The 14,641-nt window shown below is 41.7% G+C and overlaps 1 protein-coding gene across 1 annotated transcript in view; it reads right to left on the minus strand.

The window, feature by feature from the left end:
* Positions 1 to 14,641, minus strand: part of mdga2a (MAM domain containing glycosylphosphatidylinositol anchor 2a) — a 168,836-nt gene that overhangs the window by 61,212 nt on the left and 92,983 nt on the right. Inside the window, exons 7-8 of the mRNA XM_030047533.1 lie at positions 9,584 to 9,675; positions 9,216 to 9,453 (exon numbers count right to left, since the gene is read on the minus strand). Of these exons, the coding sequence (XP_029903393.1) occupies positions 9,216 to 9,453; positions 9,584 to 9,675 (330 nt within the window). The remainder of the gene's footprint in view (positions 1 to 9,215; positions 9,454 to 9,583; positions 9,676 to 14,641) is intronic.

Below are 14,641 nucleotides of genomic sequence, written 5' to 3' on the forward strand. Positions count from 1 at the left end.
ATGTGTTTGGAAGCTTTGGCTAAATTGATTATGTTAAATGTTAATAGTTAACTATTCTTTGGTCTTTGAGTCAAACTGACCCGTGTTCACTTTTCTTTTATATTTAAAATTATATTTTCTTCCATATAACTGCCTGAAAATGGCAGATGGTTCTCTGTTACACTCACTTCAAATAAAATTGATGATCACTACTTGCATTGAATTATGGATATATATATATATATATATATATATATATATATATATATATATATATATATATATATATATATATAATTTATTTATTTATTTATTTTTTTCAGTTTCTCCCCTCCTGTGATATTCCCTGGTCAATTTGATCTGCCCATCACTGGGTGGTGCTGGGTGGTGGTCCAAACACTTGAAATGATTTCATTTCATTTTCACATATACCAGTCTGCGATAATCCATCCATTTATATGCCTGAGTTTAACTATTGTCAAAATAATTCAGAATTTCTGCTTTTTTTTTTTTTTTTTTTTTTACTAAAAAATGAGGTATAATTTTATGTAAATGAGGTCTATTGACCAAAAAAATGGTAAACTGTTCATTTTGAACCCTGCTAAACCTTTTAAAACATCTATTATCTATTATATTATCTATTAAAAATTATAGGCTTTTCTTGTTAAAAACAAAAAATAATATTTGTTGATGAGTTTTTAAGTGATCATGTGTAGACACAATCCAATTCAAATAATGGATTTTTTATGCATTCTGTGCAGAGGCTATAAATGCAGTCTCTCTCTGAATTTCAAATTACATTTAAAAAAAAAAAAAAAAAAAAAAAAAAAAGCCGCCAAAGCGTGGGAAATGACTTTGGGCTGCCTGCACAAAACCAGCATGGGCCCAAAGGTACAAAACTTGCTCTGGACCCAAATGGGCTGGCCCACACTGGGCCAACATGGGCTTTCTGTGGGCAATCCACTATTATGGGCTGCTTACGGAGAGCCCGTGGTGAGCTCAGAGCTCTGGGCCTTGCCTGGGCAAGCCAGCACTGGGCCGGTGTAGGTTTGGTCTGGGCTGGCCCTAGCCCACAGTGCCCACAAAAAGCCCGCGTGGGCCCCACTGGGGCATGTTTGCTGGGGGATGCTGGTCACCAGCATGGGATGCTGGTCCAACAACATGCCATGCTGGTCCAACAACATCCCATGCTGGTCCACCAGCATCCACCAGCATTTCCATGCTGGTCCACCAGCTACACCAGCATCAGACCAGCACTAACCAGCATTAACCAGCATAGACCAGCAAAGAATCCATGCTGGTCTATGCTGGTTTTTTTAGCAGGGCTGTCCATTAAACCAATATAAGCCACATGTACGGCAGCTCATCACCTAATCCAACATTTACATATGCCTATTAAGTAAATGTTTCGGGTACTTAAAGCCACCAGGGTCATTAGCCAGTGATAATGAAGACTCGTCGCTCAGTGATAAGGCCCAACAATACTGTCGGACACCAAAAGAACAGCAAAAATGATCTCTTCAAGACAATGAAAATGGATGTTCATTTCATGTTCATGCTGTTGCTGATTGGTATTCACACAGTGTCTCCACTGAGCCAGCCAGGTGTCAAGAGCTGACACCTTTTTTTTTTTTCCCACAGTATATTTTCTCCACATCTCTGAATGTTTCCTTGGGTCCACACAGTGAAATTGCGAATTGACAGCATTGGGATAGGGGAAGAGACGTCAGTGAGCATCCATTAGTGAGTGGAGGTGAGGCGTATTCACTGAGTTGCCATCATTACATCTGGCCTCTCCACAGCCCAGATTAGGCAGGCAATTACAGCTGTCTGCCTATTGAGTTTGGCAGCACAAATACTGGCTATCAGCTGCCATTGTCTTTCTCCGCACCTCCATGGAAGTGCAAACAGGCATACATGCACATCTCTCTCCGTGTTACTTACTCTCTGTCGCTCATTTTTCCTGCTCCTCCATTTCCAAGTGAACACTCTCCCCCTGTGTGTGAGCCTGACCACGGAGATGCTCAGTGTGGCAGAGAGCCTGCTACTGGTCTTCACTGTGCTCTCATTGTGCCAAAGCCATCTAAATGCCAGTGATGCCTGCAGGGCATGCCCACTGTGTGCCTATTTGAGTGTGTGTTTATGTGGTTTTGTGTCTTGGTGTGTGTCGTTGTGCCATTATATGTGTGCGTGTTTAAATGTGTCTGCTCTCGCCCACGGGTGACACCATGCTGTGATCTTGCCTCAGTGCCTCATCAGGATGCCCCTTGGTTTTGTTGTTGATGTTGACTCAAAACTGTGAGTGTATGGTGGTGTGTCTGTGTTTTTTTGCCTCCTTAGAAATGTTTGAGGACTTTGTCGGGCTATATTTCACCCCCAACCTCTCCATGCAGGTCTGCACCTCCCCATTTTGGCATCAGAAACGCTGCACGTCTCTGGGGTCTCAGCTGGAATCATTCTCCAAGTGAAAAGGATGATTTCTGGAGCCTTTTAGCATGGTCCATCAGCACCGCAACAGACACAATGCAATGTGAGCTGACTGCAAAATGTGTAAATATCTGGCACTCTGCATTTCTGTACAGCAAAAGGAGCCCAAGTGGTGAGCACGGCCGTCTTTGAGAATAAACAACATTCCTGCTGCCCCCTTTTTGAGTGAGCGCTGTGACATCACTCCCTGTCCCCATGGCAACGTAGGGCTCTCTACTCTTGGAACTCCTGCACTGTGTATATATGTGTGTGTGTTTAGACAGCTTGAGGCCAATGAGTTGGTCACAATGTGACAGGACTCTCTGCTCCTCAGAGTCCTGGACCTCTGGGAACAGAGTAAGGAGTCCCTGAGGCTCACTGTCACAGTGCCTGTGTGTATGAGTGTGTGTGTGTGTGTGTGTGTGTGTGTGTGAGAGAGAGAGAGAGACAGATAGAGAGAGAGAGAGAGCACGTGTGTGCGAGCTGCATTTATATCTCAGGGCATTGAAGTGACATAAATATGTGGAGATGTGTTAAAATGGGCTTAGTGCATTGATAGACTGCAGTTGCAGACGACTGACCAGAGGGACAATGCACACAATGGCATATTGTACCAAAGGGGAATTGGGATGCCCATTAGGTGTGTGTCTTTGTCATATGGTCTGTGTGTGTGTGTGTGTGTTGTAGCGTACTATGTCCATCCTCCTGAGATGATATAACTTACCTTGCAATCAATCATGCAAGCCCCAAGTGAAATCCCATGGCTCAGACTATAGAATATCAGGCTTTCGTTCCCAGTGCTCTTTGATTCCCAGCCACAGAGCTTTCTGTAATGTCACCCTTCTGTTTTTTGACATTTATTTAACCAGGGCGTCCAAGGAAGGCATGCATACATACACTTTCTCAGCACTGCTGTTTACAGGCACACACTTGGGAGCTGCTCAGTACAACCACTTCTTCTCTGCTGGCCATTGAGCAACTGGGCTTAAGGATCTTGCTGAAGGGAAACATTGACAGCAGGTGATGAGGGAGGAGGGTATTATTCCTAAATCACTTTATCCATCCAGTTTTTTTCCCCCCCACTGGGCAGAGATTTTAACCAACCACTATTTAGAGCTATTGCCATCCAAACACAGGATGACTATTAATAGTGAACTGTGCAGAATTACAGAGAATCAATAAAAGTAAGGACTGTTTACTCTCAACTGACAAACAAGTGGAATTAACCTGTAATGTGATGGTTGAGTCTACATGGACCGACTCACTGACAGATTATTCACTCAGTGTTTTTGCCAGTTGAGTCTCAAGGGTCCTCACTTGAGCTGACCCTCTTCAATTTTGAATAGTGCACCTTTAACCAGCGGTGCAGGTGAGCCTAAATGCAGCTACCCTGGAGACTATACATTCAGTTTTCAAGCCTTTTTATCGTTAAATTATTCTGAGGACAGGCCTATATCCATAACTCCACTTTCCCTGAATTATTTGATTTGCACTTTGATAAATCTTACAAACATCCTGAAAAAAGTAGAAGTGAATAGTTTTTCTAATGAATCCATTATAATTTTGTTATCTTGTTTCAATGTTGTATTATGTAACTTGTGTTCTATTCTGTGCATACAACATCCATTGTACATCTGCCTATCATCAAGGAGGGATCCCTCCTTTGTTGCTCTCCATGAGGTTTTTTCCTATCTTCCACATTCAAACTTTTTTAGGGAGTTTTTCTTTGTCCAATGCGGGTCTAAGAGCAGAGGATGTTGCATTGCTGTAAAGCTCTTTGTGGCGAATTTGTAATTTGTGATATTGGGCAACACAAATGAAACTGACTTGACTTGACATTTAAGTGAGTGTGTTTACATGTCTAAACATGACACCCTAAATAAGCTGGACAAAAACAAAAAACAAAAAAAAAATGTCTCCACAAATAGCATCTAAACAACGGTTGACCCCTTGTAACCCCTATATGAGTCAGGATGCCAACCAGGTTCCTCTTTATCAGGGTCAGTGATTTTGCTGCTGAAAGAAGCACATCAGCACAGCCAGCAGTTATGCCATCCCTATTACAGAGCCACATGTGGCATGGTCAGTCAGATGATGGCAACTCATGACAAATCATAGTCAAACGGACAGCAGGAAGGTTGAAATGTGGAGAGACAGACGGAGACATGGCTGCCCTGAGCTTTAGATAACTAAAATTAATTTCAGGGGGGAAAAAGCGATAGTACGTTGTGTTTATTAAACCAGCTCATCATTTCTTTAATCAACTGAGCACTTAATTGATTTGCTTAATTTATTAACCTGCAGTGATTCTTAAAATTGAGAGAAGCACTGGGTGGTGCCAGAGTTTCAGGTGTGAGTGGATTGCTAATTGAGGTAATCATCATGACACGATTCATCCCCCACTCAAGAAAAGAGAGGTGACTTTGGATCCCGGTACTTCTTTCTGCTAATCAGTTACACTGTGGATGATTCACTGTCATGAGCCTAAATTGGGTTGGAGCTTGTTGTGCATAAGAGACTGAGGCCATTCTCATGACTATCACAGTACCATTAAAACTGATCCGTAAAGAACCCAGAGGTCTAAAATTGAAAATAAATTGATTGTAATGAAGTTTTTTGTGTGCTCAAGTGTAGCAGGATATTACAGTAAAACATCATTAATTGTGATAAGCTGGTAACAGCTTTTCCTGTTGACCAATGGCTTTTTCTGTGCAAATCCATCCGTAATAACTGCACATGCTATTAAAACTTTATCTCTAAACGGCCGAATGACACTTCCAGTTTCAGGCCAAATAAAATTTCTGAGTCAGAGCCACCTGATAGCAATAATCGCATTATCTAACAGACACACAACCTAAAGACACACTTTACATACAGGCTGTTGTTAATGGGTTGTGTTATGTTTACCCTCATCTTTTACCTCTCATCGGCTGTTCCTGTTCCTCTTGTGGTTCGTAATTCTGATGGTATCTAAAAGGAAGCTCTGTGTCCTTGTTTGCAGATCACATTCATAAATAAGCATCAGCCTTGCCGCCTCGGGGAGCCCCAGTGAGAAAAGAAGATGCTTATTTAATGAGTGTGTCACGATTGTAAATATTAGCGATGTTTTGTGAAAAAAAAAAAAAAAAAAAAAAAAAAGGGGGGGGGGGGGGGGGGGGGGGTCATGAAAGCTGTTGAAAGCTGTGTTCATCAAAAGTTGAAAGAATGGAAGATAATAAATATTCCCTTTCATAGAGATGCGCAGTGGGCTGCGGCTAAGCCTGGGAACTAGAGCCAATGTTGGGACAGCGAGAGAGCTCCAAAGTGTTCAGACTGGAGACACTTTAGGCTCAATCTCTTTCCAACTACATCCCCAGCACGAAACCCTGGCAGACCTGCAGCATAATCTCCCCTAAATGCTTTTATTAAGACTTCTAATTGCTGCTCAGGCTTTCCCCCTTCAGGAGAACAGGCAGAGGAACAAAAGCAGGGCTTATTCACCCCAAAACAGGCTGCAGGCGTATGGCAAGGCGAAGACACAAGGCGCATTAGTACACAGCAGATACACTGAGTGCTGACACTCCTCTGAATCACGGCATCAATCTGGCTGAGAGAAATGACACACATAACAGGCATTCTCTGGAAAAACAGCCCAGCTGAATCCAGGTACAGTAAGAAGGAATAGTTAACCAGCAGCAGAAAAATCCAGTATATAATTTCCAGCGACAGAAACCGCTCTGTGACAATGCAACACTTTCATAATATTTCATACCCTGACATCTTACAGTAACAATGAGAGCTTAAGAAGCAATCACATCTGAGCCTTAAGGAAACCTTTCATGTCATTTGATCACAATAGAGTCAGTTATTTCCTCTGTGTTATTTCCTCAGTCAGACAGCAGTATTTTTTTTTTTTACACATTAAAGGGCCTGTTAATGCATTGGCATCGCCCAGGCACTCCAAAAGAAAAGACTGCACTACTTAAAAGATAATGAGGCAACAATCTTGGCAGGTGCGATTGATCCCACTGTTTTATAGCACAGGGATTATCAAAGGATTATCTAACAATAATTATGCACCCAAGGTCGACACACAGCTTTCATGTTGCTGCTATGAGTGGCAGCAAGGTGTGTGTGATGGAAAAACAGAGGGAGAGAGAGTAAGGGTATGTGTGTGAGTGAGTGTGTGTGTACGTGTGTGCTCTGAGCATTAAAGGGGTGTGGGGGGGAGATTGCTACAAAATGCAAATGCAATCACAAGCAGAAAGACAGCAGCCACAAGCATATAAAAACCAAGACCCACTTATCAGCACCAAACACACTACAGTAAATTCAAAGCGAACACAGATATTTCCTGTGCCAGAGGCGTCATCAACCCAGAAGAATCCCCCACATGGAAAATCTGGGATGAGTGAGTAGCGATAGAGTTCCAAGTGGAAACTCCCAATCGTGGCATCTTTGAAGCGTGGGATCGATCAGGTCACATCCCTTGACGGGGTAGACAGGCGATGAAGTAATGTGCAGTGACACTGGAGCATTACCACACAGTAGCTGCTCATTGATTGACCACACACTATTGAGTACAGATAAAGACCCCCGTTCGGATCCCATTACATGTGTTATCGCTTTGTCTCATCTCTTACCATTCCTCCCCAATAATCTTCCCCATTACAGTAGAGCTTCCTGTCAGCAAGCACTAAGTGGATTATAAGAGTGCTAAATATATTATGCAACTTTCTTTCATTGTCTGTGGAGTAGTTCCAGGCTTTGTCTTATGACATCTCAGCACTGCTGGTATCAAATTTCTTTTAAATCCAAAACCAAAAATAGTAAATAAACAACCAAAAATGTAGAGATAAGCCTAAAGTTACCCAAATCTTCAAATATATACTGCACTGATTAGGATAATTCAGTTAACTATGTCATTAACCCAGTGAATAGCTGCTTTCCTTTGGTTTTAGTACTGCAAAAAGCACATGTGAATTATACTGGAGAGTTTCCAAAAGTTAATAACTGTAATAAAATGCAGTTTTAGGAACTACATTTTCTACAGTGATACATTCCAGCAGGGCTGGCTGGGTTTTAGTTCCCCTTGAAGGGCAACAATATTGTCTGGACCCTGGTAAGACCAAACAACTGTCCAGCAAAGTGAACATATCCCACTTGCTGGAACTGAAAGTGTACTGTCGGTCTTACTAGCACTGCAAGAATATGTTAGCAAATGTTTTCTATTATCCGTCATTGCCCTAGAGCTTACTTGCTAAAAAATATAATTTGGAGGCTTGAAGTAAGTGGAGTTGATGTAAGAAAGTGAAGTCCATGATTGACGTCATTGCTAGCTAAAGCTTCATATTAGATTAATACTTTGCTTGCCCTCACTTCCTCTGATGGAGTGTTCGATTGGTAAAATAATCCTCAGCGTGCCGTGCTAACGAACTAACAGTTACTGTTAAACAACGACTGTTTGATGAGGCTATCAGAGGATGACAGGTGCAGCTGAGTAAATCAAACGGGGGCAGTAGGAATAAAAACTGTTCTGACTGCCTTTAATGACCAGCTTAACACCGATGGATGGCCATAAAAAACATTTTAATGAAAAATTTCATTAGTTTACCATCCATTTAAGGCTAAATCCTTAAAATTCAAGGAAAAGTCCGCCCTGATGTACACTGCACCTAGAGAGCAGCTGCAACTACGGTGGAGCTTACAGGGAAAAAGAAGTTTGCTCTCCCTCTTCTATGCAGGGTTTCTCCCTGTATTTCTTTATCATTGCTGCAAATCAGTGACTCTACAAAGAAGCCCTTCATCATTTATTGTTAGGAGTTGATATTGAAAGTCGTTTTAGATTGCTGAAATGTTTTTTGGTCTCATTACGGTAACCCTATTGTAGCCACATTGAGAATATTTCCCTGTGATGTCACTTTTAGTTAGAATAGTTAGAAATAATTAGAAGAAACAGTTAAAATCAACAGTCCAAGATTTTACTGTGTTAATGTGTTTTGGCCTGGAATTGTACTACCTTTTTTTTTTTTTTTTTTTTTTACTCATACTTCTTGTCTTTTTTCAACAATTTATGTTCAGCAGAGAACCTGAGAGTCTAAACTCACAAGGAATGGTTGCAATAGCGGTATAATATTTTTTATGAGACACCTTACAGTCAGAGGTCTATGACTGAAACTAGATTGCTGCAGCTCAGTAGACAAGGTGGATTGGTATGCTCTGTTATCAACATGCTGTATACATATATACAAACATTAGTCGGAACAATGGTGGTAGCAGCCAATTAGATGGAAGGACAGAATGGATGTTTAGTCTCTGATTAGTTGGACTGATGGAGTCAGGTTTGGTTCACAGGAATCCAATTGAACAGTTGTTGCAGTACAGTGTTATTGGCGCTGTAACAAAATAGCATGTGTAGTAACTGTAACCTAGACTGCAGAGGTTCTTAAACTTGTTCAGCCTGGGACCTGTGTGTTGTAAACCTAATCAGGCTGCAGGCCACAGTGTAATTAAGACATACTAATAGTCTTTATCCTGTGGGGAACCAGCCCCTCAAACACTTAGAGTCCCGGCCCAGAGTTTAAGAAACATCACTATGTGGATTTTTTTCACATAGGTATCTATAGAACAGGCTATTTGATTTATGGTTTAAAGCATGCAAATATGTGTATGACTACAGAGGCTACAAGATGTATGCCTGTGTGTGTGTGTGTGTGTGTGTGTGTGGTGTGTAGTGTGTGTCAGGGGTTGTGCGAAGATGCATCACTGGCATGAAGGGGTGTGAGGCTCACCAGTTGTGGAGGAGATGTTGACGTCGATGCTGATCTCAGGGATGCCTCCTCCCTTCAGCGCGGCCACACAGGTGTAGGTGCCGAAGTCGGTGAACTTGAGGTCGATGATGTCCAGGTTGGTCGTCCCGGGGGAGATGTCGGGGTCCGTCTGGGTGATCACCATGCGCTCGGAGCTCCGCAAGGCACGGCCGTTCTTCAGCCAGCTGAACGTCAGCTCCTCAGGTGGGGTCGCCTCCACCTGGGACATGCAGGATGCTGTGAGTCGTCTTATCATTGGGGTGCTATTGGAGTGAACAGTTTTTGGTATCTAAACGTGCATGCGTGTGTGCTGTATGTATGTGTGCATGTGTTATATGCCTAGACTGTACCTGACACGATATTTTGACTTCGCGGCCAATCTGGATGTTGTCGTCATTGTGGTAGGGGTCAGGCGTGATCCAGAAACGGCCCTTTTTTAAAGCTGCAAAAACACAATCCATTTATTAGAGTTGGATTTATACTTGGGAAACATGCTTACAAATCCAGAGACATTTTGCTTTCAGGATTTTATGACATTACTTTGGTGTACGTCCACACTTGGCGTGGAACTGTCATGCATCCCCTTGGACTATTTATTCACTGAAAATCTGTTTGTGTCACTCTTTCCTGCTCAGCCTCTGCATTTCTTTATCCTGCACATTACGGTTGGACTGTCCCCCCACAACCTAGATTTCCAATCACAATGTGAGTCTAATCACTGATTTTGAAGATATGATGGCGGTGTAGGGAAAATTACATTTTTGTGCATCCAGACCTGTCACGTTATCACGTCCTAGGGTGGTCAGGTGATAAAAGTGGCATTTAAACAGCACGCATAACATTTGGAATTGATTAAAATCCACTCTTAGCAACTGAACATTAAAATGACAAACTGTAACTGTTGATATTAATATGGCAATCGTGACGGAGTAATGGTGGAATATGGTCATTCAGGAAGCTGAAGACATAAAAGTGGAACCGTGAGTGTTTGTTTGTAGAAGTTCATTTCAAAAAGAACATCAAAATTGATGGTTGCTGATAGAGGGTTCAAGAATGCCTCAACATTCAAGCGTTTGTACATGCATTCACACACAAAACCCCCCACACAAAAAACACACACCATGAAATTGGAGAGATACCTAACAAAATATCCACCATTGCTAATCCAATTTGGCTTGCAAACTCTGTTTTCAAAAGCATAGCATCTCTGAATGAAAAAAAAGAGGATGATTTCATTATAATGCATGCTGTATTGGTTCCAAACCCTGCGCGCCTACCGTTCAATTCATCACCTCAGCAAAAAAAAACCTGACGGCACCACGGAAATCTTTTCATCTAGCAATTCCCAAGTGACATTATCATATTCAGTTTGGTAAGGGGAAAGCGAAAACAAAACCTGCGTGTCAGATTTAAACACAGGAAATTGAATGTGCAAAATACTGTGATGCCTCGCAGAGTTGCACATAGAGGGGAGAGGCGAGTGACATACGCCTCCTCAGCGTGATCCTCCACTTCGTATTTGAAATCGGTGTCGGCAGGCAGAGAATCCTATTTCTGATGCGTGTCAGATAAATGCTAGAATCATGTCAACATAGTTTCACTGCAAATTCTCATTTTCACCAGTGTGCATTTGCATTCATTCATGTGTGCCAGATATTCTGTTTCTCAAAGGCAGTATCTGTCAATCATATTGTATATAATTCAATACCTTTGGCGTGGAAAGAACGACTGTGACCTGGAATATGGCATGCAGCATATCTCTGTGACCTTTATGGATATAACACAAGAGATTAATAGCAACCCACGACTGTTCCCTGTAAGGTCTCAGCTCCACAACACGATGTAAGCTTACATGCCAAGATTCAATTAAATTCAGAGGCAACATAATATGAGGTTAATAACACAGCATGTAGTCCACAGAGGACTCTGTAAAATAAGCATGTCTACAAGGAAAACAGATTTGCTTCAATCACCGATGTCATATACAGAATATATCCTGAGTTTATGAGACAGAGTCATAGTTATATCTTGACAGCCTGGAAAGGCTTTTGTGTCTCACTGACATCCTCAGCAGACTTTGGGAGTCTCTAAAGGAAGCATTATCTAATCCAGTGGTGTACGTGTGTGTCTACAAGCACACATACACACATTTCTGCGTATGTCTGTGATTCATTGTGCTGTCACAGGTGACAGTGGATAAACATTGGATTAAATGTTTTTTTTTTTCTCTCCTAACATTCCTTCTGTATTCCAGTTTCCACTTTAACAAGTATAACATAGCTCTGCGCTTAACAATCTCTGCACCAGGCTGACTTGATTCAAAGGTGGGATTTATACTTGTCTAAGAAGTTGTTTGTCAAAAGGAAGCTCACACAGGTCATCCTCTTCAGCAGGTCAAAACTCTTTTCATTTCCGTGATGAAAAGGAATAGCTTTATGGCATGTGTTATGACTGTACAATCCAGCTTCTGTCGATTCTCTGGACAAAAAAAGGGTAGAGCTCAAGGTTGGAAAGTTATTTTCACGGAGCATTCATGTCCCTTCCAGCCATATAGATGTGAACAGTGACTGTAATATATCTAATAAACAAAGAAAATGGGTGTTTGGTAGAGCGAAGTGAAATTGAAGTTAGAAAAGATAGAGTTTGTGTGGACAACCCCAAAAAAGAAGAATAGTTTTCGAGATGAAAACTTAAAGTATAAACTGAGTTTATCCCCAAAACATAGGGGTGGTTTGCGCTGGTTCAAAGCAAGTGCATCACAAAGAGAGTTCAGTCAGCAGCTTGCAGCAACCACCAGATATGATTTAGTGTACAGCAGATTCCCAAGCACAGTATAAACCACACTGCAACATATATAATGCTAAGGCTGGCCAATAAAATAAGACAAGGAACAAGACGTCTAATGTTGACTGGGTTATTTCGGATCCAATGTGTCTGTAATTCTGTTTAAAAAAATCGATCAGTGAAAGCTTACTTTTTTTTTGGTGCTTATTAGCATATAGTATTTGGCATGTCATCGCTATCAATTCCTCATTTAATCATTTTTCCACTTTTGCATATCACTGCTAACGCATCTCCTCCCTCTACTCATTTACTGTCAACACAAGTCATCTGGGTAACCCCTTTATCAGTCCCCCACTCCCGATCACTGCAGATAAATCCCAACTGACTTTTTAACCATGCTGCTTATCACTCACCACGCCATGTGCACAGCAAATATGGCAAGAAGAAGACGTATCTACTCATCAGCAGAGGTCATTGCTCCAGATATGCCTGAAATTTAAATTTGCCTCAGAAGTAAATGTTAAAGCTGCTCTGGGCGAGACTTTTATGTAAAAATCGAGGCATTTTATCAGCCTAAATCGCAAAGTGCGGCTGCAGCAGAGAGGAGTGCCTCATCGCCCCACAGCTCAGACCCCGCAGATTCAGCTTATTTGCCTAAATTAAATTCCGGTGTTGGAAATGCACACTTTTCCCACAGGAGGCAATGAATCAGACCTTAAGAGCAAAATTCAAGCTGTCTACCAAAACTGCAGCAAGCAAGTGTTCTGTCCAGAAAAAGCTGGACTCGCAAATGTTAGTTTTTTTTTTTTGCCTCTCTTGTCCCTTTGGTACCTTTTAGTATAATGTGATCACAGACTGGCAAAGATGGTAAACACTAGCGTGTTTGCCTCCTGCAACTTACAAAACCTGGAGGAAAACATGGATTGAAGGAGAGGCGTTAAACACCAGGACTGCTTTTAATAAACAATCACAAATTTTCATGCAAAACCACAAATTACAAATTCCTTTCTCTACTGAGGTTTAGATTTAGGTTTTATATTTTTAGATCTCAATGAAAGGAAGCAACAATTTATCAAAAAAATCCCGTTTCTGGTGCATCAGTGGCACTGGTTGCCTTTGCGTGTTGCTGGTGTTAACAGAAGGGCTGCATTGCTAATGTATTAAATCTATGTCACCATGTTTAAATCTGAATAGGATTGAAAAATAAAACCGCACACAGCAAGGCCAGGAAATTGTCAAACCATATGGTAGTTAAAAAAGGTTTTACCTGACTAAGACCTTCGGGGTCAAAACTCTGCATTGCATTAAATTAAGCATTAAAAAAGGAGCTCTAATCCAGTGTGAGATAATCCTTTTTCGAGCCATTTTTCATGACTTTTTTCCAGCACCTGGCCTCAATATAGGTTGGACGTGCACACCTCTACTACCCTTTTTAGTGCCCATATGGTGCACATGAGAAAGTGAAAGAACTCCTGTCAATTCATTCTGCCATTCTCACAAATTTGTCAAAGCCAAAGATGATATAATGGAGAAATGTGGGTGCAATTGTAAGCCTTAGGAACACATTTGCAGTTTGGGAGTGCAGTACCCAAAGTTAATCAATTATCATGCAGCATTCCCCAACCATTTGCATTTTTAAGATTTGCATGTTTTAGTATGATTTCTGATTTAAGAGAGGAAGCAATTATGAGCCCCACTGACCTGTATGCTCACCCTCCAGTTTTTAATATCTATGATAATGCCAGCGGACCAAGGGAGACTTGTTATAATAAGCCCGTGTCATCACCAAGTATCAACCTCATTTTAAAGAGAAACACCGTAATGCCCGAACATGTACCACCAGCTCACTTTGTGTTTCCTGCTATTTAGAAGAAAACAAAAACCCAACAACTGTAAAACTCTACCCACAAGTTATATAATGGGGCAATTATAGACTCTAACACAGACTCCACACTATCCCAGTCACTCTGAACAGTAAGAACTGGTCTCACAAAGAGATCAAGATTCTGATTACAAAAACATCACATTATATGCCAGTGGTTATTTTCCCTATCTGCTTTTGGTCAGAGGACACAGTGCCTCAGCCTTCCTTCATTTCTGTGCAGATCTGCACGGTACATCAGAAAGGCCAATGCTGTACTTGTACACTAATGCATATTTCAAAATTGGTTCCCTCGCTGCCTCTTCTGCATTGTAACATCCTTTCCTGCCATTTTATCCCACTATAAATATTGAATAGTGAGCGGGTATTCCTGTAAATCGACTACATTTGTGAACGAGAGAAATAAGAGGGCATTACTCCTCATGGCTGTAGTAAATTTTGCTAGACAGCCGCAGTGGCGAAAATGGTAGCTGTTCTCTTATGCATGGGAGAGAATCCAAAACTGGTGGTGTTTTAAAAGGGACTCTGTGATTTGTGTGTGTCTGAGGTGAGAAGTGTACTTGCGGAGACAGGAGACTTTGTAGGGTGATGGTGTGATGTCACCCCCCCGCCCCTGTTTCTGACAACCCCCAGTCATGGCAAAAGTCACATCAATGTTTAACGAGGTTTCCTCTTGGAAACAGAACTTTCCCATTTAAACCGGGTGAGGTAAGCAGCGCCACGTGTGTCTCCGACAACTGTT

This window comes from Myripristis murdjan, chromosome 24, assembly GCF_902150065.1.
Source record: "Myripristis murdjan chromosome 24, fMyrMur1.1, whole genome shotgun sequence".
In the NCBI taxonomy this organism is placed as follows: domain Eukaryota; kingdom Metazoa; phylum Chordata; class Actinopteri; order Holocentriformes; family Holocentridae; genus Myripristis; species Myripristis murdjan.